The 27,167-nt window shown below is 36.3% G+C and overlaps 1 protein-coding gene across 1 annotated transcript; it reads left to right on the top strand.

Annotated features, from left to right (window-relative positions):
• PSMA3 (proteasome 20S subunit alpha 3) lies at positions 1-25,319 on the top strand. Its single transcript, XM_061429019.1, has 11 exons — positions 1-138; positions 2,771-2,853; positions 11,071-11,194; positions 13,912-14,013; positions 14,089-14,162; positions 15,494-15,566; positions 16,979-17,044; positions 19,877-19,923; positions 21,975-22,042; positions 24,722-24,786; positions 25,179-25,319. The coding sequence occupies exons 1-11, from the start codon at positions 118-120 to the stop codon at positions 25,221-25,223; spliced, it is 768 nt and encodes a 255-aa protein (XP_061285003.1). The 5' UTR covers positions 1-117; the 3' UTR covers positions 25,224-25,319.
• The last annotated feature ends 1,848 nt before the right edge of the window (positions 25,320-27,167 follow it).

Genomic DNA, 27,167 nt, shown 5'->3' on the forward strand with positions numbered 1-27,167 from the left:
GAAAAGGCTATTGGTTGGAAGAATAGGCAATAAGAGAGCTTGTTACTAGTTTCTTGCTGTGGTGTTGGGGGATCGCTTTAGGCCTGAAGCCGTAAGAGTCCCAGTGATTTTAGCACTATGAGCTCAATCGGCACCGGGGTAAGTTCTTTATTTCTCTGTGTGATAGTCTAAGGATTAGCGTAGAAGGGAACGCGGACAGACCGCGGTGGGTTCGCGGACTCGGGGTCCTCTGGGACTGCCTGGGGACAGGTGGGCCGCTTCCAGTTGTGCGGTGCCGGGAGGTCTAGGCCCGCGCCTGCGGTGACCGTGACTTGACGCTTCTCAGCTCAGGTGTAACGGGCTTGGCCGCGCAGCAGTGAGATTTGGAGCCGCTTTAGGTTGCTGAGTCACTTTCTTTAGCCACTTAGGGAAACCGAAAGTGGAAACTCTTGAGGCCTGAAATGGTGTGTGTGCACGCGCTGTGAAGGACTTGGGCAACAATTAAGCTCTTGAGCACCACTGAGGCAAGGCGGCTCGAGAGTCCAAAGTTTGTGACTCTGCTTTCCAAGAACCTCTCCCCCCCCTCCCCACCCTTGCAGTTCCTGGGGTGCTTCTGACTCCCGGGGATTCTCTGCCTTAGTTTCGAGGGTACCGATGGACCTCTCTTTATGAGTCCCTGGAACCTTCTGAGAACTGATAAGGAAAATAGTCTAAAAAGCGGAATCTGAAGAATCTTTTCCATTTTTCCGTTGTCCCAGCTTTTCTTGTAGAGAAATAACAGCAGTGTGAGGTCTCAGTACCGTCAGCGTTTAAATGATTAGCTACGGACTTAACCGCTTCTTTGAACAGACTGTCCCGGATTTTGGAGTAAGATTTAACTTGTTCGGCCTACTAACTTTCCTTTGTTAAACGTACTGCATATATACAATCTTCGGCTTGCTCCTTTTATGTATTTCCCCATATAGAAAACATAGTGTTTAGAAATATTTATTGATTGGTTCCGCTGGAGGCATTGGGTAATTAATGGGTTTCTCAGTTCATCCACTCCCATTGTGCATAAGATTTTGATTCTCACCATTAGGCCCAAATACTGGTTTTCCAAGTTGGATAATAGGCAATTTATACCAAGGTTGTCATCCCGTTTTTGAATTAGTTGATGCTCAGTAATGCATGTTGTAGCAAATTGACTTTGCAACTACATTAATATTACCCTAGATTAATAGTGTTCTGAAGGGTTCTACAAACCTTTTAAAAATATTTGATAATATAAATAGGTGAGAAATTTTGAGTATTACGGTGGTAAAGATCTTCGTTTAGCAGACCAACAGACCAATTACCCTAGATTAATAGTGTTCTGTAAGGTTCTACAAACCCTTTAAAAACGTTTGATAATATAAATAGGTAAGATGTTTTGGTATTAAGCTGGTAGAGTTAAAGACCTTCCTTTAACAGACCAACAAGCTGAGAAGCAGGAAGCACCACTATTGAAGACTTAATACCTGTCTTGTCCCAAGAACTCCAGATGCGAAGACCTGTCTTGACATTTCTCTCCACTTGTTTGATAGGCATTTCAAATGACAAGTCCAGAGTAGATCTCTGGGTTTTCTTCTTCCGTTGCCATTTTGCATCTCCTACAATTTACATTTCAGTGAATGGTTCCATTTTAGTTGCTTAAATGAAAAAAAAAATCTATGATGCACTTCTGAGTTCTTTTTTACTGTACTCCTAAAGCCAATCCATTAGCAAGGTTTTTTTGACTGCGCCCTCAAAGGATAACACCTTCCATGTCTTTCTCTCTGGTCTAAGACACTCCGTTTGGAATACCCTATCTCTGCTTCCACTTTTGTTTTCTCTATAATTCATTTACCAGATGAACAGCATTTAAAAAAAAAAAAATTAGAACCTCTTCCCCTCACCCCACCCAAACTCCAATGACTTTCTATTGCATTTAGAATAAAATTTAAACTTCCTACTCCAGCCTAAAATAAAAGACTTAGCATAACTTGGCCCTTATATGCCTCTAAAATAGTTTACTCTTCTGTTTACCATTTGTGGTGCTCAAGATTTCAGTGGCATTATTTCCTTTTTCTTAATTTTGCTCCTCTTATTTCTACCCTGAGGTCTTTTATGCCAGATGCCAGGACACTCCTCCATATTCTAAATGAGTGGTTACTTGTCTTTTAGGTCTGGCTCAGTTTAAATAACATAAATATAATTTCCGTAGCAATGCCTTCCCTGATCAGGTAGTCTGTGGTATTCCCTGAGACCATAAGTTCACTTTGTCTTATTTTTCGTTGTAGAACCTTTTATCTCCAGCACCTGGATCTGTTTGAGGTCTGATTTGAAAATGAAGGACTTTAAGAATGAGTAGTCTTTGTATTTTCTCATAGTGCCTGACATATAATAGATGCTTATTAAATATCTGAATGCTAAATGATGTATCCAAGCTCCTTTAATTCATTACTGCCACAGCTATGAGAAGCTGTGGTGCTAAAGAGAAGCCAGTGTTGTTTCTACCTTGGTAATTTTTTCAGAAATGAGCCATGTTCTGTGTGGGAAAAGTTCTGACTTTACCCAGGACTTCGTTCATTGCTTGTCAATAGCAGAAATCTAAAGTGTGTAACTTTCTCTTATCTGCTGTTCCTGCTCTGATATGCTTTCCCTTTCTCTTCAAAGCAAAATCTTCACTGAGATTGAACACACATTTCTGATGTGTAAGCCATTTAGGAAAAAATTGTTATTACTGCCAAAGGTGCATCCTTCTAAGCTTGTTATTGCCTTTTTCTTGTAGTATGATCTGTCAGCTTCAACATTCTCTCCGGATGGAAGAGTTTTTCAAGTTGAATATGCTATGAAGGCTGTGGAAAATAGTAGGTAAGAAACAATGTTTTACTTGAAATTAGTGTGTTTTAGCCAGATATTAAATGTCTCCTTCTCTTTGTTTTTGGTAATTAGGCTTTGTTATGTTACTTTGGCACAAATAATACATGCCCCCAAATAATCTCAATTTATTAGTCATTTCCAGATTTCTCTTTAGGCTAGCTCTTTCCATGTGACTATATTTCCAGTTGACTCCAGAATTACACACTTATTCTACCATGTCTCAAGTGTATAAAGCCAAATTCATCAACATCTTTGCTAGCCCCTTTTCCCTTTTTCAGATTCTTGACTTATATCGTTGGTTTCCTTGGCCAATAGGTTTGTAACTTTATTGTCTAATCTTTTATTTCCTTGTGTTTTCAGTGCCCTGTGCAGTTGGTCACATGATCATCTCAGCAGGGATGTTTTTTATTTTTCTCTTCTGCTGCCATACTCCAAAAGGTGTAGGACCACCAAGATATTTTCCTGCTGGATTACTTCCTTCACTCTTTTTTTTTTTTTTGGTCTTAAACAGTAATCTTTATTTTTACACAAAGCGTACAAAATGAAGCAGTTCCTTAAAGGGTGACTTGGAGCTAGAAAATCCACCCTGAGTGTGAAAGTGTTAGTGTTAGTCTCTCAGTCGTGTCCTACTCTTTGCAACCCCAGGGGCTGTAACCCACCAGGCTCCTCTGTCCATGGGGTTTCCCAGACAAGAATATTGCAGTGGGTTACCTACCATTTTTTTCTCCACAATCTGTCTTTTTTGTTTAGAGTAATTCACTAAAATGACCACTATAATATCTTAGTTGAATTACTGGCTTGTTGACAAATTCTGAGTCTTATATTGAACAATTTTTATAATCAATTATATGATCATTTTAAAAAATCACTTCTAGTGGTCATTTTAAAAAATCACTTCTAATTGAATAGTCTGCCAAGACAGGTTTCATTCTTAATTTTTTTATTGAAGTATAGTTGATTTATAATGTAGTTTCAAGTGTATAGCACAGTGATTGAGTTATACATGTATCTATATAATATATATATAAGTAATCATTGTACTTTTGAATATAAAGCAGCTTTGGTATGAGATAAAAGATTTAAAAAATTTTCTTTCATGTCATTCAGATCTCTTGAAAAATTTTTTTTAGGGCTACTAAATAAGCTCTGTTGATGCTTGAGCTCAGTGTTTTGAATGTAATGAAAAGTTGCATAGTAGGAAAATGTTTTGAGAATATTAGAAAAGCCCATGTGTAGATGTAGTTTTCTCACTTTCTACTAATACCTTCAATATTCAATTATGGAATTTTCATGAGGTTATAGATAGTAACTGGTCTTTGCATGTGCTGGCGCATAGCCCTCTGTGTGTGCATACTAAGTTGCTTCAGTCGTGTCCGATTCTTTGTGATCCTATGGACTGTAGCCCGCCAGGCTCCTCCGTCCATGGGATTTTCCAGGCAAGAATACTGGAGTGGGTGGCCATGCTGTTCTCCAGGGGGATCTTCCTGACCCAGGGATTGAACTCGAGTCTCTTAGATCTCCTGCATTGGCAGGCAATTCTTTACCACTAGTACCACCTGGGAAGCCTCATACCCCTCAGTAGATACTGAATAAATAGATGTTCATTTTTTGTGTGCCATTTTCTTGGTGGTAGAAAGAAGATGTATAGATTTCTAATGATTTATGAAATAGTATTTTAAAATTTTTGAACAAAAATACATTTTGAGTCTTCTTATGGGATTTGTTAGTGAAGCTAGTTGATTTTGTGTTTAAATGTTGTATTTTTATAGATAGAAGTACTTACAAACTGTTAGTATCTGATAATACAGTAGAAGTGAGGCTGTTAAGAATTTTAGGTTGAACTGTATTTGTCATTGTGTACAAGGCCTGAAAGAGTTCAAAAGAGAGTCAAATTCAAGAAAAGTTGACATTTTTTCCCCTGTTGATGAAAGAAGATAGGCTCTTTGGCCAATGAGTTGGAGAAAGATTGAGGAAGTTTATTGTTTTTCTTTTCCTCCTTTGTGTCTTTGCATTTTCATTGGTGTAAAAAAACTGGTGGGAGATGTCTTGACTAAGAAGAACTGGAGATACATTTTGAAACCATCTGTAACTGAGAAAACTGAGATTAGGCTGTGAGATCTGTGTATTTTAGCAATTTGTTTTCTATAAATTATTTCTAAATATGACTTTAAACAGTTATATTTAATTTTGGGAAGGTCATGTGAACAGTTTCATTTAAGCAAACTTAAATATAATTTTAAAAACTGGAAACATTAAAAATGAATATTTTTTTACATAAAGAAAAACTACTTGGAAAGTTCCTTTTTTAAAGGGACATATGTCACCTGGTATGATAGAATATTGGATGAGGATCAGAAGATGTGAATTTTCCTGCTAACTGCTGCCAAATGGTAATAATATATAAGGTTCCAGTATTCAGTCCCCTGAGTGTCACTTTTTTGTCTGTAAAACTGGGGTGTGGACATCTAATCTAACTGCTTCCCATGCCTTACCAGAAAAATGAAATTGGAAAATTTTTAAGTGTTTTGTGAACTTTAAAAAGTGAATGTGAAAGTTGCTCAGTTGTGTCCGACTCTTTGCAACCCAACGGACTATACTGTCCATGGAATTCTCCAGGCCAAATACTAGACTGGGTAGCCGTTCCCTAAGTGGAAAATAGAAAAATAAGATGTGAATCTTCTTAAGAGTGAAACATATAGACTGATGAAAACATTTAACCAAATAATTTTAAGTAAGATTCTATACCTGAATTGAAAGGAGATAAATTATTTTTTAGTTAATCATTATTTTTGCTATTTAGTTGGAGTGTAGTTTAGTCGCTTTACAATGTTGTGTTGGTTTCTGCTATACTGCAAAGTGAATCAGCCACATGTGTACATATATCCTCTCTTCTTTGGATTTCCTTCCTAATTAGGTCATCACAGAGCCCTGAGTAGAGTTTTTTGGGCTGTACAATTTGTTCTTTTTTTTTTTTTTTAATTTTATTTTATTTTTAAACTTTACAATATTGTATTAGTTTTGCCAAATATCAAAATGAATCCGCCACAGACAATTTGTTCTCATTAGTTATCTATTTTATTCTTCAGTTCAGTTCAGTCGCTCAGTCGTGTCTGACTCTTTGCGACCCCATGAACCACAGCACGCCAGGCCACCTTGTCCATCACCAAGTCCAGAGTCCACCCATACTCGTGTCCATTGAGTCGGTGATGCCATCCAACCATGTCATTCACTGTCGTCCCCTTCTGCCTTCAGTCTTTCCCAATATCAGGGTCTTTTCAAATGAGTCAGCTCTTCGCATCAGGTGGCCAAAATATTGGAGTTTCAGCTTCAACATCTGACCTTCCAATGAACACCCAAGACTGATTTCCTTTAGAATGGACTAGTTGGATCTCCTTGCAGTCCAAGGGACTTTCAAGAGTCTTCTCCAACACCACAGTTCAAAAGCATCAATTCTCCAGCGCTCAGCTCTTTATAGTCCAACTTTCACATCCATACATGACTACTGGAAAAACCATAGCCTTGACTTAGACGGACCTTTGTTGGCAAAGTAATGTCTCTGCTTTTTAATATGCTGTCTAGGTTGGTCATAACTTTCCGTTCAAGGAGTAAGCGTTTTTTAATTTCATGGCTGCAGTCACCATCTGCAGTGATTTTGGAGCCCAGAATAATAAAGCCTGACACTGTTTCCACTGTTGCCCCATCTATTTGCCATGAAGTGGTGGGACCAGATGCCATGATCTTAGTTTTCTGAATGTTGAGCTTTAAGCCAACTTTTTCACTCTCCTCTTTCACTTTCATCAAGGGGCTCTTTAGTTCTTCTTCACTTTCTGCCATAAGGGTGGTGTCATCTCCATATCTGAGGTTATTGATATTTCTCCCTGCAGTCTTGATTCCAGCTTGTGCTTCCTCCAGCCTGGCATATCTCATGATGTACTCTGCATATAAGTTAAATAAGCAGGGTGACAACATACAGCCTTGATGTACTCCTTTCCTGGAACCAGTCTATTGTTCCATGTCCAGTTCTAACTGTTGCTTCTTGACCCGCGTACAGGTTTCTCAAGAGGCAGGTCAGGTCAGGTGGTCGGGTATTCCCATCTCTTTCAGAATCTTCCACAGTTTATTGTGATCCACACAGTCAAAGGCTTTGGCGTAGTCAATAAAGCAGAAATAGATGTTTTTCTAAAACTCTGTTGGTTCTTAGTAGCGTACATATGTAAATCCTAATCCACCACATTTCCCCCTTTCTCCCCTTGATATCATTTATTTGTACTCCATATTTGTGTCCCTATTTTTGCTTTGCAGGTAAATTCATCTATACTATTTTTCTAGCTTTTCATGGACGGAGGGGCCTGGTGGGCTGCAGTCCATGGAGTTGCTAGGAGTCAGACACGACTGAGCGACTTCACTTTATTTTTTCACTTTCATGCATTGGAGAAGGAAATGGCAACCCACTCCAGTGTTCTTGCCTGGAGAATCCCAGGGATGGGGGAGCCTGGTGGGCTGCCGTCTATGGGGTCGCACAGAGTCGGACACGATTGAAGCGACTTAGCAGCAGCAGCAGCAGCAGCTTTCACTAGACATTATATGTATGCATTAATATATGATAACTTATTTTTCTCTTTCTGACTTCACTCTGTGTGACAATCTCTAGATCCATCTATGTGTCTGCAAATGGCACAATTTCATTCCTATTTATGGCTAAGTGATATTCCATTGTATGTATGTATATACCACATTTTCTTTTTCCATTTCTCTGTTGATGGACATTTAGGTTACTTCCATGTCCTTTCTATTGTAAATAGTGCTGCCGTGAACATTGGAGTGCGTGTATCTTTTTGAGTTATGATTTTCTTTAGGTATATCCCAGGAGTGGGATTGCTTAGTCATGTGGTAGTTACATTTTTAGCTTTTACTCTTTTACACCTCTATACTCTTCTTCTTAGTGGCTATACCAGTTTACAGTCCTATCAACAGTGTAAGAGGGTTCCCTTTTCTCCACACCTTCTCCAGCATTTACTCTTTGTGGAATTTTTGTTGATGGCCATTCTGACTGGTGTGAGGTGATATGTCATTGTAGTTTTGATTTGCATTTATTTAATAACTAATGATGAACATTTTTTCATGTGTTTGTTGGCCATCTTTATGTCTCCTTTGGAGAAATTTCTATTTAGGTCTTATGCCCATTTTTTGGTTGGGTTGTTTGTTTTTTGATATTGAGCTGCATGAGTGTTTGTATAGTTTCGAGATTAATTCGTTGTCATTGCTTCCTTTGCAGATTATTTTCTCCCATTCTGAGAGTTGTCTTTTCATCTTGTTTATGGTTTCCTTTGCTGTGTAAAAGCTTTTAAGCTTCATTAGGACCCATTTGTTTATTTTTATCTTTATTTTCATTATTTATTATTATTTTTTGGCTGCATCTGTACAGCATGAGAGATCTTAGTTCCCCAACCAGGAATCAAACCTGTGTGCCCTGAAGTGTAAATGGGAAGTCTTAACCACTTGACCACCAGGAAGTCGTAGAGATCAGTTCTTTCAAAGAAAGAAATTCAATCTTGGGGATTTAAAAGTTAAATATTTTTGAGTATCTGTTTTTTTAGGGACAGGAACTACCAAAACAAATAATTAAGAACATATAAAAGGATACTTAAAACACTATTTAAAAAAACCTATATATGATGATCATAACTATTTTATAAAAGGATGCCCCTAGAAGGTAATATGCAAAAGAAAAAAAGGAGTTAAATTATAATTTTTCGGTTTATCCTCATTGAGGGGACAAGATATGAAAGGAAGATTGTGCAACATAATTGTGAGGCTAGATTGTTTAGAACAAAAATGTACACAAAATTGTGGTCTTAGGACATCCTTATACTTGAAAAAAAATCATTAGAACCTTGATGAATATTTAATTAAGTAGGCTCTTAGGTTCTATAAGTATTTACCATAATGCTCACCCCAAAGAGCATTTATTTATGCCGGTTATTGGTTCATCAGTATTTACTGTATTTGAAATTAAAACCAAAAAATAAAAAATACTTCTAAATTTATTTAAATAACAGTGATAAAATTGCATGTTAAATAATTACATTAACATTTATTAAAATACTTAAGTAACAATAACATTTTTAATGAAAATTACTTTTCCAAAGCATGGAAAAAAAGTGTGGTGAGAAGAATTGCGTTGTTTTACATTCTTGAAAATCTCAGTGATTAATTGAATCTTAATAAAAGGCAGAGTCTCATAGTTGCTGCTGCTTCAGTACATTGTAACTTTTGTTGAAGTTTGTGCAACACCAAATCAGGCTTCATATACATACGTGGTTGGAAAAGAGAGGAGTCATTTAATAACCTTATGCATGTTGTTTATTTATACTGTACCATACTGGACAGATTTTAGTTTCGTAAAGGTTAGTTGCAGTGTGGAGTCTGAAAACATAATAATGAACCGTTTGTACTATTATTAAAGTCTATTGCACTGTCTTGTACTTTGCATGTTTTATCCATGCATGATTTGTAACATTGTATGTTGGTCATTTGGAAAATACTGGTTCACTGAGTTATAACAAACCTTCCAAAGCAGACATATTTCATTATAAACTGTTAGAAACATCACATTTTGTAATATCACCACCAATATGTTTTCCAAAACCCCAGTTTGTGTTTGAAAACTCAGATTTTATCACTGGCAAGAAAATACTCTCTTTTGTTTTCCTTGAAGTGACAGGCTTGTTTTGTTCATTTTAGAGAAGAGTCTGCCACATACCTAAGTGGAAATAACCATAGTTATTATTCTTTGATGGTAAAAACAGATGTTCCATGAAAAACTTCACACCTGAAAGCAGTTTATCAGTGCTTTTTCCTGTAGGCAACCATCATATTTTGATGTGCAGCAGCAGAACTTTGGCTAACTTGCTTTTTGTTAGGATAATAAAAAGATACTTAAGGACTAATGTCTAATAAAATTAACTACAACTTTATCAGGGACATTCTTAACTAAAAATGTTAAAAAAACAAAACTGAGCATAGCAATAAAGAATACAATGAGTGGTATTTACTGCTACCGTTTATTGTCAGCCAGTAGCATTGGTGCAAACATCCACACAATGGAGAAAGTCAAATGATGTTTCTGTATTTTTATAAAAATAATTTTGACCTGACAGACGACACTTTGAGAACTTTTGATTTAGGGGAAGGGACATTTTAGATTCTGAAAAATGAGGAAGATGAGAAATTGTAATAACTGGGAAAGGCTGTCTGAGACTATTCAAGTAAACTTGTGAAAGTTTGTGGAAATTTATTTAAATGTGCTGTGGTGAGGAGGAAGTGTATTCTGATGCCCAGGATAACTTCAATAAAGACTGGAAAGCAAAAATGGTGTTTGAGGGACGACAATGAGGTTGAATTCAGTAGAGCACAGAATTTATAATATGAAATTGAATTAGCTAGATGGGCTTTGCAGATTCTTGGGAGTTAGGAAATTTGGACCAAGGAATTTAAACTTGAAAAGGTACCTGAAGTGTGGGGGAAGGAGTGTCTGAAATTCTTTATAAAATTTGTGCATGTGGCTCAATTCATTTTTCTGGTTGTTTCTGATAGAATTCTCTTTGTTAAAAGAATTATTAAAGTAATTGTTTTTTCTTGAAATGGCGGTATATAATTTCTCCACATTTTACTTGTTTTTTTGATCAATTTTGTTTTAAACAGTTGAACAGAATGTTTATTCTTTTACACTTACTGTAAGCAACACATTGTTAATGCAGAAAAAGCAAAAGGAGGGAAAATAATTATAATATTCCCACCCAGATTAGAAACTGTTAACTTTTTATTTTGTATGTAGCCTATCATTTATATGCATGTTATGTATCATTTTTAATGGACATGACTAGTCAGCATTTGTCATAAGAGAGCCAGCATATGCTAGATACTGTGCCACTAGTTACGCATTTTGTTAGCATCTTTTTTCATTTGTGTATTATCTTTCCATGTCATGATACGAAATTTTTTTTGTTTTGGTCACATGATTATTTGTATGGATCTAATTCATCACACTTTAGGATGTTTGCCCTTTCTAGTTTTCAAATGTATTTGCTTTAAAAACTTGATATATTCTAAGAAACAGATTTGCCTGTTTTTTGTTTTTTTAACTTGAGTTTACAAAGTTTCTTTTATTTTCAGTTTAAAAAATTGATTTTTTTCTACTTGTTTCAGTACAGCTATTGGAATCAGATGTAAAGACGGCGTTGTCTTTGGGGTAGAAAAATTAGTCCTGTCTAAACTTTATGAAGAAGGTTCCAACAAACGACTTTTTAATGTTGATCGACATGTTGGAATGGTAAGGTCACATTTAAAAATGTTCCTTTTTGCCTTGTCCAGTTTCTTGTGATGTAATTAACTGGAATATATAAAAATTTAATTATAAGAACCTATTTATTACTTTAGCATTGAGGCAAAAACAGATCAGAGAGCAGCCATAGAAATAATCAGAAAGACTGGTTTGTGAACAGTTCACTGTCTAAAAGAAAGGTGCGTGCATACATGCTCACTTGCTCAGTCATGTCCAGCTCTTTGTGACTCCATGGACTGTAGCCCACCATGCTCCTCTGCCCATGGAATTTTCCAGGAAGAATACTGGTAGAATTCTTATAATCCAGTTGGAGATACATACGAAAAACCAAGTTGAAGAAAATGAGGAGGGGAGAGGAGTGAGAAGCTTGGGTAAAAAATCTTGGCAGCATAGATCGCCAATCAAGGCACATGCTTGAGAGGCAATAAGTCTTTAGTTTTTTGTATCCTTTCTGGGGATAACTGTCAAACTGAAGATGTTATCAGAAAGAAAATACCTTTATAGTAAGGTGGAGTATCAGGAAAGGATGTCTGACGAAAGGAAAAGTGAGCACATCCTTTTTAGTAGCTTCATAAGCATCACTATATTTATTTCATGCAGCTGGTATGGCATAAATAAGATTACTGAGGTATACTGAAGTCATCCTATATAAATATCAGACTTTATTCAGTAAGTATAACAGTCCAGAAAAAAGAGAAAAGTGATTTTAACCCTGCTTTCTGAAAAGTCAAGGAAGAAAAGGGAATACATATTCTGTGTGCTAGGTACTATGCCAGAAGTTCTTTACATCAATTATCTCATGTAATCTTGACAAACCAGTGAAAGTAATATTAATCCCATTTTTACAGATGAAGAAACACTCAGCTGGTAACGAAATGTGCTGGGATTCGTACTTGGGTCTCCATGGTCTGTGTGTTACTCTAGAGCCCATTCTTCAGGGTGAGATTCTGTAGGATCCACTCATTCTGCTGAAGTATTGGTAGCTTTGTTATTAGTATTTGTAAATAAGATGTGTTACACACAACACAGAAAGGACTAGCAAAATATAACCAGTAATCTACAAAGCTACAGATACATTTTTTTTCCTTCAGTTATTTTTCTGAATCTGTTTTCCCTCCTGAACAAATTTATTACTACCAGTGAAACTGGTATGTTTTCCTGAAACTTGGCCAGATTGTAACCTAACTGATAGAAGGGAATTAGTGAATTCTGCTTTCTTTTACTTAGTAAAAAAAAATCATATATGCTTGTAGGTAGTTCAGTGGTGGAAAGATTTTCCTAGTATTTTCAAATTTGTCCCATTTGTTATTAAAAACTGATGGCATTCCTTGCAACTGGAAATTGGCAAAACATTAGACATTGAAGAAGGTTGGAGAAAAAAAGAAGGATTGATAGTCTGTCTCCACGATTGTCATCTTCAAGTAATTTGACAGATTATTAAACTTCACAGTGAGTTTTATCCAAAGCAATGGAAGATTATTTAAATCATGAAAATTACTACCTGGGTTACTCTAAACTCCAGTTTCCTCACCTGCAAAACTATGGTGGTAATAGTGCCTGTCCTCATGTGTAATTATGTAAAATGCTTAGCATGTTATGAGTGGATCAATAATGGATTAAGGATTTTCATAATCATTACTATTACTAGGTAGCAGTAGAAGAAAAGGCTGTTAAAATTTTTGATAACATTTATTCTGAAAATCTTATGTCAGTGGTTTCCAGTACTTGTAACTGTTCCAACATTTCTGTTTTCATGGCTTCCCTAGACCAAAAGAAATGCCCAGTGGTTCTGTGTATTATATATGTAGGTCTAAATAACTAGTTATGTTCTAACAACTTAGTAGCTATAAAAACAAAACCTCACCATATGACAGGAAGATAAAAATGTTTTTATTTTCAAACAACTACAACTACTAATATGTACTCTGCAGTTTCTTAAAGTTTGGAATTGGATTCGATGCTATGCCCCACCCCACCCTGCTTCCTGTTTCACAATGATTTTTGCACAGTGCTTATTTTTCTATCACGGCAGCCCCAGCTTCTCAGTGACCCGATGGCATTGAAGGGAATGTGGAATGATCTGATGTTGAAACTGAACTACTTCAATATGTGTTTCCCCCAAAACTTAAAACACCCCACAACTCTGAGTTTACTGTAGTTCCCTGGGATATCTCAGTGTGTGGTTTGGTAATTGCAGTTCTAAGCCACTAGATTTGTGGTTTGTCATGTTTTGCTTTGGCATTACAATTTATTAGTACACTGAAATAGAAAGGAGGTTTGAGGTTATGCCTTTTAAATAAAAACTTTTAATAACTTTTTAAACATAGAATGGCTTTAAATTAAAAACCAGTTCTAACCAAAACCCATGGTTTTTTTCTTCTTTGTGGTTGTTTTAGTCTTTATAATGAAGTGGGAATTAGGGAGACATGGAATTTTTTTTAATGTGGTCATTTGACAAAAGAATGAAGTCACAGTTAGGAAATTTCCAAATTGTTATCCCATACTCAAGCATCGAAATTCCAGAATGCCTTGCAAAGATGGTGGTTTAGTCACGAAGTTGTGTCTGATTCTTGCAAAGACCTTTAAGCCAAACTAATTTATTCTAATGATGATGCTTGTTAAAAATATCAAGTAAGCCTATCATAGTCACATACTTTTCCTTCATTTGTGATAGGAATGTTAATTGGTACTTTTTTTTTTTCCAGGCAGTAGCAGGTTTGTTGGCAGACGCTCGTTCTTTAGCAGACATTGCAAGAGAAGAGGCTTCCAACTTTAGATCTAACTTTGGATATAACATTCCACTAAAAGTAAGTTGATAACAGTTGAGCCTCTGGAACAGCAAGAGAAGAGTCTTAATAAACTCTTCTGTTTTACCCCCACAGCATCTTGCAGATAGAGTGGCCATGTATGTACACGCGTATACACTCTACAGTGCTGTTAGACCTTTTGGCTGCAGGTATGAAATTTAGTGAGATATTCAGTAATATCTGTACTACAGTTATCTGTTTTCCCAGCATCTTATTAGGCTTTTATACCCTTAAGAAATGAACTTTCATCAAGAAGTAGTTGAACTTTTTTTATTGTATCTATGTGAGATGATGGATATTACCTAAACCTGTGGTAATCATTGCATTTCACAGTGTATATAAATTAAACCTTTATGCTGTATACCTTAATGTAGTGATGCATGTCAATTATTTATTAATAAAACTTGGGGGAGGAATCTCTGAAATTAGATCCAGACATTTTCAGGAAGTTGCAAACTGATTTTATTAAAAATTTAAAAAAATTTTTATTTTTGGGTCTTTGTTGCTGTGCAGGCTTTTCTCTAGTTGTGGAGAGCAGGGGCTACTCTCTAGTTGTGGTGCGTGGGCTTCTCACTGTGGTGGCTTCTCTTGTTGAGCACAGGCTGTACGGTGCATGGCCTTCCACAGTTGTGGATCCTGGGCTCTAGAGCACAGGTTCCATAGTTGTGGTCATGGGCTCATCTGCAGTATGTGAGATGTTCCCAGATAAGGGATCGAACCTGTGTCTCCTGCACTGGTAGGCAGACTCTTCACCACTGAGCCACCAGGGAAGCCCTGCAAACTGATTTTAAATAGAGTTCATTTGTTGTTATTACGTAGTCAACTGTACTGACATCTCAGTTTTTTCATTAGTTTCTGTCTTATCTTCTGTAAGCAACAGGTAAAATGCTCTTAATGGGAATTGGTTGTTATGGTATTCTGCCCATGAAGTAGTAATATAAGATGAGGCTGGTTTCTATTTATAATTTCAAAAAAATCAGTAATTCATATGATTGTTCAATACCCTAATTTTAATTTTGTTGTACATAAAAAATGCATTGAATCAATTTGGGTTACTGCAGAAAAGTAATTGGAGGAATATTCGGGAATAGCCAAGAAAGAATGAAGGGTGGAACAAGAGTTTGAGGTAGCTTCAGTGTGTTCATAGCAAGAATTTTGTTCCCTTGGCTTTTTCATGTTTATGCCTTTAGCTCTTGGGCCCTCATGTTATGTCTGTCTATCAGTACTCCTTTCCCTGCAGTGCTATCCTCGCAGGAAAGGTTGATTAGAAAGTTTAATACTAAACCAAGGCACATGAATTTTGAACGTTTTCAAGTATATACTAGTTTTTATCCAAACTATGTTATCAAAGTGCTTACTGTCAGTTATATGGGTATTAGTCAATGTTTATCTTAGAAAGAAAATTGCATTTTTATCACTGTACTTTTTAATACTTTTCTGGTATTAAGAACCACGGTTTAAAAGTATTACTTTTGTGCAGTTTCATGTTAGGGTCTTACAGTGTGAATGACGGTGCACAGCTCTACATGATTGACCCATCGGGTGTTTCATATGTGAGTTAATTTTGAATCTTCTGAAATTCTATTCCAGTTTAATGGTCTCTCACTTAAATCATATATTCAGATTATATGATGTTTCTTTAATATTCATTTAACATTTTCTTATTTAACATTAATAACAAGAACCTTATGGGTATGAGACAGAGCGAAGATTTGTGACCTTTTTTTGGACTGTGCCACATGGCATGAGGGATCTTAGTGAACTGACTAGGGATTGAACTTGTGCCCTGTGTGTTAGGAGTGTGCATTCTTAACCACTAGACCACCAGAGAAGTCCCAGATTTGTGGCTTTTAATATGCTACTGTAGAAACTGCATGGTTTGGTCACTGAGTCATGTCCAACTCTTGTGACCCCAAGGACTGTAGCCTGCCAGGCTCCTCTGTCCCTGGGATTCTCCAGACAGGAATACTGGAGTGGGTTGCCATGCAGAAACTGCATAGTCAACATAAAATTTTGAATATGTGCTATTTTATTACCATAAATATTAGCAGTGTCTTTAAAAGGAATATAATGCCCTCCCTTTTTAAGTCTTTTGGGTTTTTTGATGATGTTTTGGGTTTTTGTTTTGTTTTTCTGGTTGCACCACATGGCTTGTGGGATCTAAGTTTCCCGAACAGGGTTCAACCAGGGATCTAACCCAGGTCCATGACAGTGAAAGCCTGTGTCCTAACTGTTGAACTGCCAGGGAATTCCCCAGTACAAAGGATTTTAAGTGGGATTTCTTGGATCTTTCTCTAATAATCTTTTCTTAAAGTGTCTTCTGAGATTTTAATGGTTTTTATACTCATTAACAAAATTAAGGCTCTTTAGGTTTTGTCATTATATACGAATATAGTTATACAAGTATGAATGGGCATACTTAATTAAAAAAAAAAACCTTTACAATATAAATTAGAGAATTCCCTGGTGGTCCATGGGTTAGGACTCCATGCTCTCACTGCCTGCTGGTTGGGAAACTGAAAATTCCACAAGCTGCACTGGTGCTGCCAAAAAACGTGTATATATACATTAAGAAGGCTTAGAGTACTTAACTCTTAGGAATGATTTCTTTCTCTCAAAAGTCATTTCAGTTCATAAAGCTAATTTCTTTTCTATTTCCAGCCTCAGATATACCTCTAGCTCATGGTCTCTGTGTGTGTGTGTAAAATGATATAATTTGTTTTCCTTGGGATATTTCTTGAAAATAATCCAGGTTATTTTATACTTAAGTTTGATATTTTAAACTTTTTGAGTCCCTTGTTATTCATTTTAGTAAATGTCTTTTTACTGTATTTCTCCATATGTGCTTTTGAATGTCATTTAGCATCCTTTTATTAATCTTTAAATAGAAACAGTAGTCATTAATAACTTATGATAGTATATTTAATAATACTTTTTTTTTTTGGTGTGTGTTCTTTTTAAATAGGGTTATTGGGGCTGTGCCATTGGCAAAGCAAGGCAGGCTGCAAAGACAGAAATTGAAAAGCTTCAGGTAATAATTTTTATTGTTTAAAATTCTGCTATACCATTATTCTCAAGTGATTCTGCTATACTGTTATTCTCATGTGATTCTGCTATACCATTATTCTCATGTGGTTAAGTTTCATCACCACAGACGAAAGCTTTTAGTCCAAGTGTGGTCTGCCATTTTGAGTCAAGCTTTCTGAAGCTACTAGATTAGTTGAGCAGGAAAGCTGGCAGCATATTATCTTTAGAGTTGTGTCATGGGTCCTTTTATGATTTTTATGGCTGTCTAATCTTAAAAAAAAAAAAAAATTTCATATAATTTCACAAAATCCTTGAGACCCATTCACCGAACCCTGTGCCCCTTAGGTTCAGAACTTTGGTCTTTTACTGTATCATTTCTTTCAACTAGAAAACAGCTTTTGTCTGAAGTCTTACACATTAAAGTCTGCGCTCCTTTGCTTCTCTTTCCTTTGTTCCCAACGTCTATTAGTGTGGAAAAAGTTTCTTAAAAATTTGCTGGCTTTCCTTTTAGCTATAAATTGATCAACTTGACATTGAAATAGTACCCACCAACTCTTCATTGCTTATCAGAAACTTCCTTAAAAGACAGGCATATGATTTAGCAGTATTTTGGTAAATTACAGTGACAAAATCTTCTTGTACATTTAATGTTAATGCTATACTGGAACCTTGCTCAACTAATTCACTTATTCAGCTTTTTTAATGCTAGGCTTTTAGTGCTTAGAATTTAACACCAAGACCTAATTTATGTTTGGTATTTTAGGATTGATAAAATTGACAAAAGGACCTTAGAGATCACTTAGCCCAAGTCCAACCCTCGGTTAAAACACACTGGCTAGAGTCATAGACTATTGCTTACAAACAATCCAAGACCTTGTAACTCTTAGACTAGTGGTCTTTTCTGTCATATATTCTTTCTACTAGGGGCTTATAGAATATTGAGTGTAGTTCATTGCGCTATACAGGACCTTGTTTATCCATTCTATATATGTAATAGCTTACATCTGCTAACCCCAACGTCCTGCTCCATCCCTCCACTAGCTCCCTTCTCCCTTGCAGCTACAACTCTGTTGTCTGAGAGTCTGGTTTTGTTTCATAATTAAGTTCATTTGTGTCATATATTAGATTCCACATACTTGTTTTTCTCTTTCTGACTTGACTTTGTATGATAATCCCTAGTTGCGATGCTTTTTACAGTTTTATTGGAACATAGCCATATTCAGTCGCTGGCTGCTTTTGCTCTAGTACAACAGTGGAGTTTAGTAGTTGGAATGGAGACCGAAAACCTTATCCCTATGATGAAAGTCTAAAATATTTACTACTTGGCCCTTTAACAGAGTTTGCCAGCCCCTGCTCTCAATCATTACTCTGGTCTGCTTTTCTACTTGTGTTCTGTTTACCAAGAACATAATTTTATAAAGTAAATTTTACCAACATATGTAAAAATGTATTTGACATTTAAGATGTATCGCTTCAAGTTTAAGTTTACCTTTGTATGTTACAATTAATCTACTAAATATAGAACTTAACTTGTAAGGGTAAAAATATGAGTATCGGTATTTTCCTTTTCTTCACCCCCAATTTGCCATGAAAAAATTTAATCAGAAATTCAATCAGAAAAAATACCATAAAATAAACATCTCTGTCTAGATTGAACAGTTGTTGCTTTCCAGTATTTTTCCTACTTCTATCAGCTGGGGCATCAAGATTTGTAAATATTAAAAAAACACAAAAAATAAAATATTAATGAGCCCAATTTAGAGATGCAGTAGTTAAACTACCTCAAGTTTGGATTGCTGTATGACTGTTCATTATTTTTTCACTATTTTCCATCCTCCACATATTCAGAATATGAACACCAGGTTTGCGCATTTTAAAAAATTTTGTCAAATGTGTTCAGAAACACATATACTTAAAAAAATTTCTGCACTGGTTACTTGCAGTACCTTTAGTATAACAGACTTTTCTGCCAGGCATCTAAAGGCTGTTTTTCTGCCTTGATTTCCATATGTTCACTTTTGCAGTTAATTCATCTTCCTTATAATCAAATCAGATAAATCTGTGTTCTAAGACTCCACTCAGATCTTGGTTCTTCAGAGCTTTCCCTCACATTTTGCAGTTTTGTCTTGAACAGTTTCATGAGGGATAATTTATTCCTATTTATCTAGCATATAGAAGTATTTGGGAGAAGGCAATGGCACCCCACTCCAGTACTCTTGCCTGGAAAATCCCATGGACAGAGGAGCTTGGAAGGCTGCAGTCCATGGGGTCGCTGAGGGTCGGACACGACTGAGCAACTTCACTTTCACTTTTCTGCACTGGAGAAGGAAATGGCCACCCACTCCAGTGTTCTTGCCTGGAGAATCCCAAGGACAGCAGAGCCTGGTGGGCTGCCACCTATGGGGTCAAAGAGTCGGACACGACTGAAGTGACTTAGCAGCAGCAGCAGAAGTATTTGTGGTTTGTTTGCTTTTTATTATCCTGAATTCACTATAAAGAAAAAAAACATTTCTTGGTAATCTTTTAAGTGTCAGGGTCTGCCTGTGAATAAATTCATAAAGGAGTCTAGATTTTTATAAACTTTAATATATTTCACAAAATTATTGGTGCCCAAGGCTTTTTTTGAATAATCATTAAAAAACATTAAACAATAAAAAACTTAGGTTCTGGTCTTTTTGAATTTCAGGTTATTTTCCTTGGTTTTATGTTTAAGAATCTTCTCTCAAGAGCATAGGTTACTGATAAAAGTTGCAAAAAGAATCTGAAAAGTTACACAAGTGGAAAGTGTTCTTCCTTTGACTCATAACATAATGAATATATATTTTATTTTCTGTAGATGAAAGAAATGACCTGCCGTGATGTTGTTAAAGAAGTTGCAAAGATGTAAGTTGCAATTTTCATTAGTACTGACAAATATTTTACTTGACCTTACCTTATACATTAATCCTAAGAGGCTGTTTTGTTTGTAAATTAGTTATTGCATTAATTTTAAGAAGGTGAATCCAACATTCTGAGAGGCTTCATTTTAAGTGACAGTGAATAGGATGGGAAAAAATAGCTTTTGATAAAATATACTCCTGTTCCATTGACAGAATTCAAGATTTGGAGGATATGGTGAACCTCTAGACTTCTTGCTAGCTCCCGACTTCTTAAATCTCACAAGTCCCAATAATATTAACCTTAGCTTACAACTTTAAGGTCTACAGCTGAAGTTCTTATAACAAGATGAATAGAGAAGTATTTCAGAACATCTAGAAATAGCTTAAGAAAGCCTGAAGTAGTTTATGTTACAGATACCTAGGGTAGAAAGCTGTGTAACAGTAGTAGTAAGCAACAACAATGCCAGTAAAATCTCAGTGACCATGCTTCAAAATACATTATTTTTTTAGATCAAAGAATGCAGGCATTTAGTATTTCAAAAAATCTAATAAAATACTGGTTTTATAGTCAGCTTTTCAGAGTTAAAGAGTAATAAATGTAATATTCCAGAGAATTCATAACACCTCTGTTCCACATTAGAACTACGTCATCATGGTCGAGTCAGCAGGTTTTACATCTAATAATACATGCAAGGGGAAAAAATGTCCAGGATGGTCTATCATCTGATGATAAACCTATTATTTGAATGATACTCTTAATCTCCGTACTGATAGTTGTAACAAAATATTAAAATCACAAGTATTTTATAATTTTATACCAATCTATCACTCCTGCTACTGACACCCTCCTTCCCCACTGCCTTTTACCATGAGACCCTTGCCCTTTCTTGTGAAGGGGAATCCATTCCATTCTGTGATTGTCATTTATTAATAACGACAACCTAGAGGACACTGGCAACTAACATATAATAGAACTAATAAAAAGTAAATAATCATTGAATTGTGCAAGTTTTTTTCCTTCATCGAGAACTTGTCTGGGTATCAGTTGTAATAACAGCTTTTATTTTTATATTGTTCTGTGTAGGAAAGCCATCCTTTCATCATTTAATAAAATGAAGTACTATGCATCTTTTAGTTCTGGAAAGTTTAAGATGCTTTCTTATGTTACAGCTGTTATAGCAAGGCTTTAGGAATATCCTCCAAATTACTTTTGCTACTTTGTTGTGGGAGATGGTAAAATATAAAATTTAAAAAAAAGCTTTGCTAATACTTGTTTTTACTTTTACTTTTTAAAAATAATTTTATTTTTGGCTGTGCTGGGTCTTCATTGCTGCTCAGGCTTTTCTCTCCTTGTGCAAAGGCTCCTCATTGTGGCCTGGTAGCTTCAGCAGTTGCAACTCCCAGGCTCTTAAGAGCACAGGTTCAGTAGTTGGGGCCCATAGTATAGTTGCTCTGCAGCAAGTGGGATCTTCTGGGATCAGGGATGAAACCCATCTGCTGCATTGGCAGGCAGATTTTTTACCACTGAGTCACGAGGGAAGCCTTGTTTTTACTTCTACTTTTAATATTGTGTGACACTGCTTCCTGGTTTGCTGCAGTTTGTCTTGTACTGTTTAAAGGCCAGGTTTAGGGACATCCAGAATAGTAAAGGGGTTTAAAAATATTCCTGCCAAGAAAATGCAGAATGAAGACTAATTGTAAACTAATAAATTAGTTTTTGTTTAAAAATCAGTTAATGAATGGAAAATACTGAATATCCTGGAAAGGCACAGATAATACCTTTCTCCCATTTGAATCTTCCTTATGAGACATCTTAGTTCTGTCTCTGAAAGAATGTATCAAAGTAAACAGCTTGGGTTGTATAAAGGTGTAAGGTATAGTGAATCCTTTGTAGTGTTTAATTTTTTATCAGTCCTAGTTAATTTTCATAATATAGACTATACTGTGCGTATAATTGTATAAATCCTTATATTAGGAAGGGGTGTTGATTTGCTGAGTGGGTGCATGAACTATGTTTGTAGATGGCCAGATGTTAATTTCTTCTTTCTTTTCTAGAATTTACATAGTACACGATGAAGTTAAGGATAAAGCTTTTGAACTAGAGCTCAGCTGGGTTGGTGAAAGTAAGTGATTACTCTGTACTTATTTGCTCTCAGAGTCATCTGTACCAAGCCTAATTTACTATAAGTGCCATTTTTTTTTCAATCTTAAAAAAGAATTAGTAATAGCCTGTACCCATAGAAAAGTACACAAACAACAAACAGCATGGATACATTAGTGTAAACTCTAATTTGGTCAACAAGTAGACCAGCCTGCCAAATTACCCTTCAGTTTTCAGTTCAGTAACTTCAGTCGTGTCTGACTCTTTGCGACCCCATGAACCACAGCACACCAGGCCTCCCTGTCCCTCACCAACTCCTGGAGTCCACCCAAACACATGTCCGTTGTGTCAGTGATGCCATCCAACCATCTGATCCTCTGTCGTCCCCTTCTTCTCCTGCCCTCAATCTTTCCCAACATCAGGGTCTTTTCAAATGAGTCAGCTCTTCGCATCAGGTGGCCAAAGTATTGGAGTTTCAGCCTCAACATCAGTCCTTCCAATGAACACCCAGGACTGATCTCCTTTAGGATGGACTGGTTGAATCTCCGTGTAGTCCAAGGGACTCTCAAGAGTCTTCTCCAACACCACAGTTCAAAAGCATCAATTCTTCGTCGCTCAGCTTTCTTTAGAGTCCACTCTCACATCCATACATGACTACTGGAAAAACCATAGCCTTGACTAGATGGACCTTTGTTGGCAAAGTAATGTCTCTGCTTTTTAATATGCTGTCTAGGTTGGTCATAACTTCTCTTCCAAGGAGCAAGTGTCTGTTAATTTTGTGGCTGCAATCACCATCTGCAGTGATTTTGAAACCCCCCAAAATAATTCAGCCACTGTTTCCCCATCTATTTGCCATGAAGTGATGGGACCAGATGCCATGATCTTAGTTTTCTGAATGTTGAGCTTTAAGCCAACTTGTTCACTCTCCTCTTTCACTTTCATCAAGAGGCTCTTTAGTTATTCTTCCCTTTCAGCCAGAAGGGTGGTGTCATCTGCATATCTGAGGTTACTGATATTTCTCCGGGCATTCTTGATTCCAGCTTGTACTTTTTCCAGCCTAGCGTTTCTCATGCATATAAGTTAAATAAGCAGGGTGACAATATACAGCCTTGATGTACTCTTTTCCCAATTTGGAACCAGTCTATTGTTCCATGTCCAGTTCTGACTGTTGCTTCCTGACCTGCATACAGGTTTCTCAAGAGGCAGGTCAGGTGGTCTGGTATTCCCATCTCTTTTCAGAATTTTCTGCAGTTTATTGTGATCCACAGAGTCAAAGGCTTTGGCATAGTCAATAAAGTCAATAGATGTTTTTCTGGAACTCTCTTTTTTGATGATCCAGCGGATGTTGGCCATTTGATTTCTGGTTCTTCTGCCTTTTCTAAAACCAGCTATCTGGAAGTTCACAGTTCACGTATTGCTGAAGCCTGGCTTGGAGAATTTTGAGCATTAGTTTTACTAGCATGTGAAATGAGTGCAATTGTGTGGTAGTTTGAGCATTCTTTGGCATTGCCTTTCTTTGGGATTGGAATGAAAACTGACCTTTTCCAGTCCTATGGCCACTGCTGAGTTTTCCAAATTTGCTGACATATTGAGTGCAGCACTTTCATAGCATTATATTTTAGGATTTAAATTGCCTAACCCTTAGGCCTCTATTAAGTCAACAACCCTTACCTTCTCCACAAAGGTAAGCACTGTCTTGAATTTCAGTAGACAACTGGGCCCTTTCCAGTGTTTACGGAAAGGGATAATGCAGCTGTGGATGTCCTTTACATCTACTGTGGCATGCATATGTAGTAGCATTTTAGAAATATATGTTAAGAGTGGAATTGCTGGATTATGAAATAAGCATTCATTCAATTGCAGTATTGGCCACAATGTGTTCTGACTGCTTTTCTAATACAAACAAAGCTAGAATAAATTTAGGAGGTACTGATGGAAAAATTCTGCTTAATAAGAGACTATATAAAGTTGTGAGTAGTTTACTTTGAAACATCCATTGCATACAGTATTATTGGGAAGTAACCTTTTTCTATTAAGGCAACCATAGGGCTTCAGGGACAGATTTTAAAATCTAATCATGCTGTGAATAAATTGTTTATTCGCTAACTCATGAATCTTTGCAACCCCATGGACTGCAGTATACTAGGCTCCTCTGTTCTCCACTGTCTCCTAGAATTTGCTCAAATTCATGTCCATTGAGTTAGTGATGCTGTGTAACCATTTCATCCTCTGCTGCCCTCTTTTCATTTTGCTTTCAACCTTTCCTAGCATTAGGTCTTTTCCATGTCGTTGGCTCTTCACATCAGATAGCCAGAGTATTGGAGCTTTGGCTTTAGCATCAGTCCTTCCAATGAATATTCAGGGTTGACTTCCTTTAGGATTGAATGGTTTGATTTCCTTTAGGATTGAATGGTTTGATTTCCTTGCAGTCCAAAGGACTCTCAAGAGTCTTCTCCAGCACAATTCAAAAGCATCATCAGTTCTTTGGCACTCAGCCTTCTTTATGGTCCACCTGTAACATCGGCACGACTTCTGGAAAAACCATAGCATAATTTCTTTATTTTAAGTGCTTATGTAGGGGAAGGAAAAAGATGAGGTCAAAGAACCTGGTATTACCTATGGATTGGCTAGATTGTTTAGTCTTTTCAAATCACAGTGATTCTCATTTTTAATTCATTTAAATATATGGCTTAATTTACAGTAACTAATGGAAGACATGAAATAGTTCCTAAAGATGTAAGGGAAGAGGCAGAGAAATATGCCAAGGTAAGCCATAGCATGAAAACAGCTCAAGGTAAAAGCATCATGGAAATATGTTGAATTGTATTAAATAACACTTCTGAGTTGAGCTGAACTAAAAGAAACTTTCTAGGTTATCCTCAATGGGGATAAAGTTGCCCTGGTTCCAAAAAAACTTTTTTGTGCATGTGAAAATGGCAAGGTTTTTTGAGAACATTTAATGCTTTCATACTGTGTGTATCCTATCAAGAATATTGTCATTGATAGAGCAGGATGTACTTAAGACATTCAAGTAAAATCTAACATTCTAAACCAGCGTTCCAGTTTACTTATAAAGAATTTTGAATGACAGGCACTTAGATTCAAGTTGTTACAGCAGTGCTAAAAATTGATTTTAAACACTGTTTTTCTCTTACCAGGAATCTTTGAAGGAAGAAGATGAATCAGATGATGATAACATGTAACATTTGTATATTAAATTTCTAATACAGTCCCATGTAACTATTTAGCCCCTTGGATTATTACTTACCAATTTTCATTAAATTTTTGTCTTATAACGATTCAAGTTTGGTTAATATTTGCCTGACAAAACTGGTGGGGGTAATTGAGCACTTGTTTATTCAGCATTAAGATGTAGCTTTATGCCTGTTGTAAAATTCCTTAGTTAAAATACTGTAGACAGAGGCTTTGGAATCAGATTAATTTAAAACCCCATCACTCATCTGTATCATATCCTGCTGGACTGTCATGTTTTGCATCTACCAGCTTCATAGGTAATTGATGCCACTGCTCTTTTTGTGTTTAGTGACGTAATTGTTGGTTAACAGCCACTGTTAACCTTTAGAATTTTATTTTTATTTTGAGGAGTGGATTTAAGGATTCACAAAGTCCCTATTCTGTCACTTAAAAAATTTCTTGATCTGTAAGTTCAAACTTAAAAAGCCGTATTTTATGCTTAAAAATAGAATGCATATGTAAGTGCTTTGTAAACAAGCTGTTATTGAGTGGAATAATCAGTTTTGTTGCCTTCAAGGAACAGTAGCACTTGTAGAAGGAACAATCTGAACTCAGGCCAAGTATCCTAGGTATACATACACCCTAATTGGCCTCATGCCAGTATCACTCCATTCAACTGTCATACTTTCCTGAGGTCAGAGTTTGGCAGTAGGGTGTTGCTGGACTTTGAGCATTTGTATAGTTCAAACAGCAAATCATGTGAGAATAGTTAACTACTATACAAACAACTGAAAACCAATTCTCATTATCATGGCTGCTTTTATGTAAAATTATCTGCTACATTTTACAACTCATGTATTTAACTGAGAATGACCCCAGTGGCCTTGGAGAAACACCTAAAGAACATTAAATTGGGTAATAAGCTTAATAACCTAAGCCAGTGTCTGACCATTCTATACTTCCTACTTCCAAGTATGAATGGCACATGTATCTTCTATTTTCATCATACTGTGAGTACATCTGTTCTTAAATTCACACTGGAACAGCCAATCAGATCAGTTCAGTTCAGTCACTCAGTCATGTCCAACTCTTTGCGACCCCATGAATCACAGCACGCCAGGCCTCCCTGTCCACCACCAACTCCAGGAGTTCACTCAGTGGTTCTAATGAAATTTAAATTTGAGCAGTTAAGCCACCTCAAAACATAATCAGATAAATCTAAAACCAAGCACATGTATCTAGCTATATATACTATACAGAGGATTAATAATCAATCTAGGTACAACTGCATGGGCACTTTGTAACTGAGGTATAACCAGTCTTGGGGAGAGAAAAAAATGGCAGGTACATTTTGCTTTCACAAGGTTACTAATTTTCAGGAATCTCGATACTGGTATCAAAAAAAAAAAAAAAAACCGTTTTAAAGAATACAGTTTTGGTTTACAGATTACAAATACTGGATTGGCCAGAAAGGTCCTTCAATTTTTAAGTTAAAAAAAAAAAAAAAGACACATTTTTTCATTTTCACCAAGAACTTTATTGAAGAATGTAGTCACTGTTTTATTCCACTATCTTCTGACATTTTTTAGGCAACTTTTTAATTCCAGCTTACGAAAACTTTTTATCTTTTTGAGCAAAGAACTGTTCACTTGCCTTTTACAGTCTTCCAGGGAATTGAAATTTTTTCCATTAAGATAATTTTTTAAAGACCAAACTAAATATAAATCTGAAGGCTTACTATCTGGAGAATATGGAAAATGAATCAACTTACCAGCCAAGCTAAGACAGTTTTTGCCTGGTCATCAAACATTCAGTCTTGTATTATCCTGACGGAAGACTATGCTTTTTCTATTGATTAATTACAGACACTTTTCATCAAATTTTAGCTAGTTTAAGTGGGAGCATCATCCCGTGAGAAATCTCCAGTATGAAACTTTGCAAACCACTTGCAA

This window comes from Bos javanicus, chromosome 10, assembly GCF_032452875.1.
Source record: "Bos javanicus breed banteng chromosome 10, ARS-OSU_banteng_1.0, whole genome shotgun sequence".
Lineage (NCBI taxonomy): Eukaryota > Metazoa > Chordata > Mammalia > Artiodactyla > Bovidae > Bos > Bos javanicus.

Coding starts and splice junctions, on each gene's coding strand:
- PSMA3 (XM_061429019.1), top strand. CDS start 118: ATGAGCTCAATCGGCACCGGG. Junction 14,014..14,088: donor GATATAACATTCCACTAAAA/GTAAGTTGATAA, acceptor TTACCCCCACAG/CATCTTGCAGATAGAGTGGC. Junction 24,787..25,178: donor AGGCAGAGAAATATGCCAAG/GTAAGCCATAGC, acceptor TTCTCTTACCAG/GAATCTTTGAAGGAAGAAGA.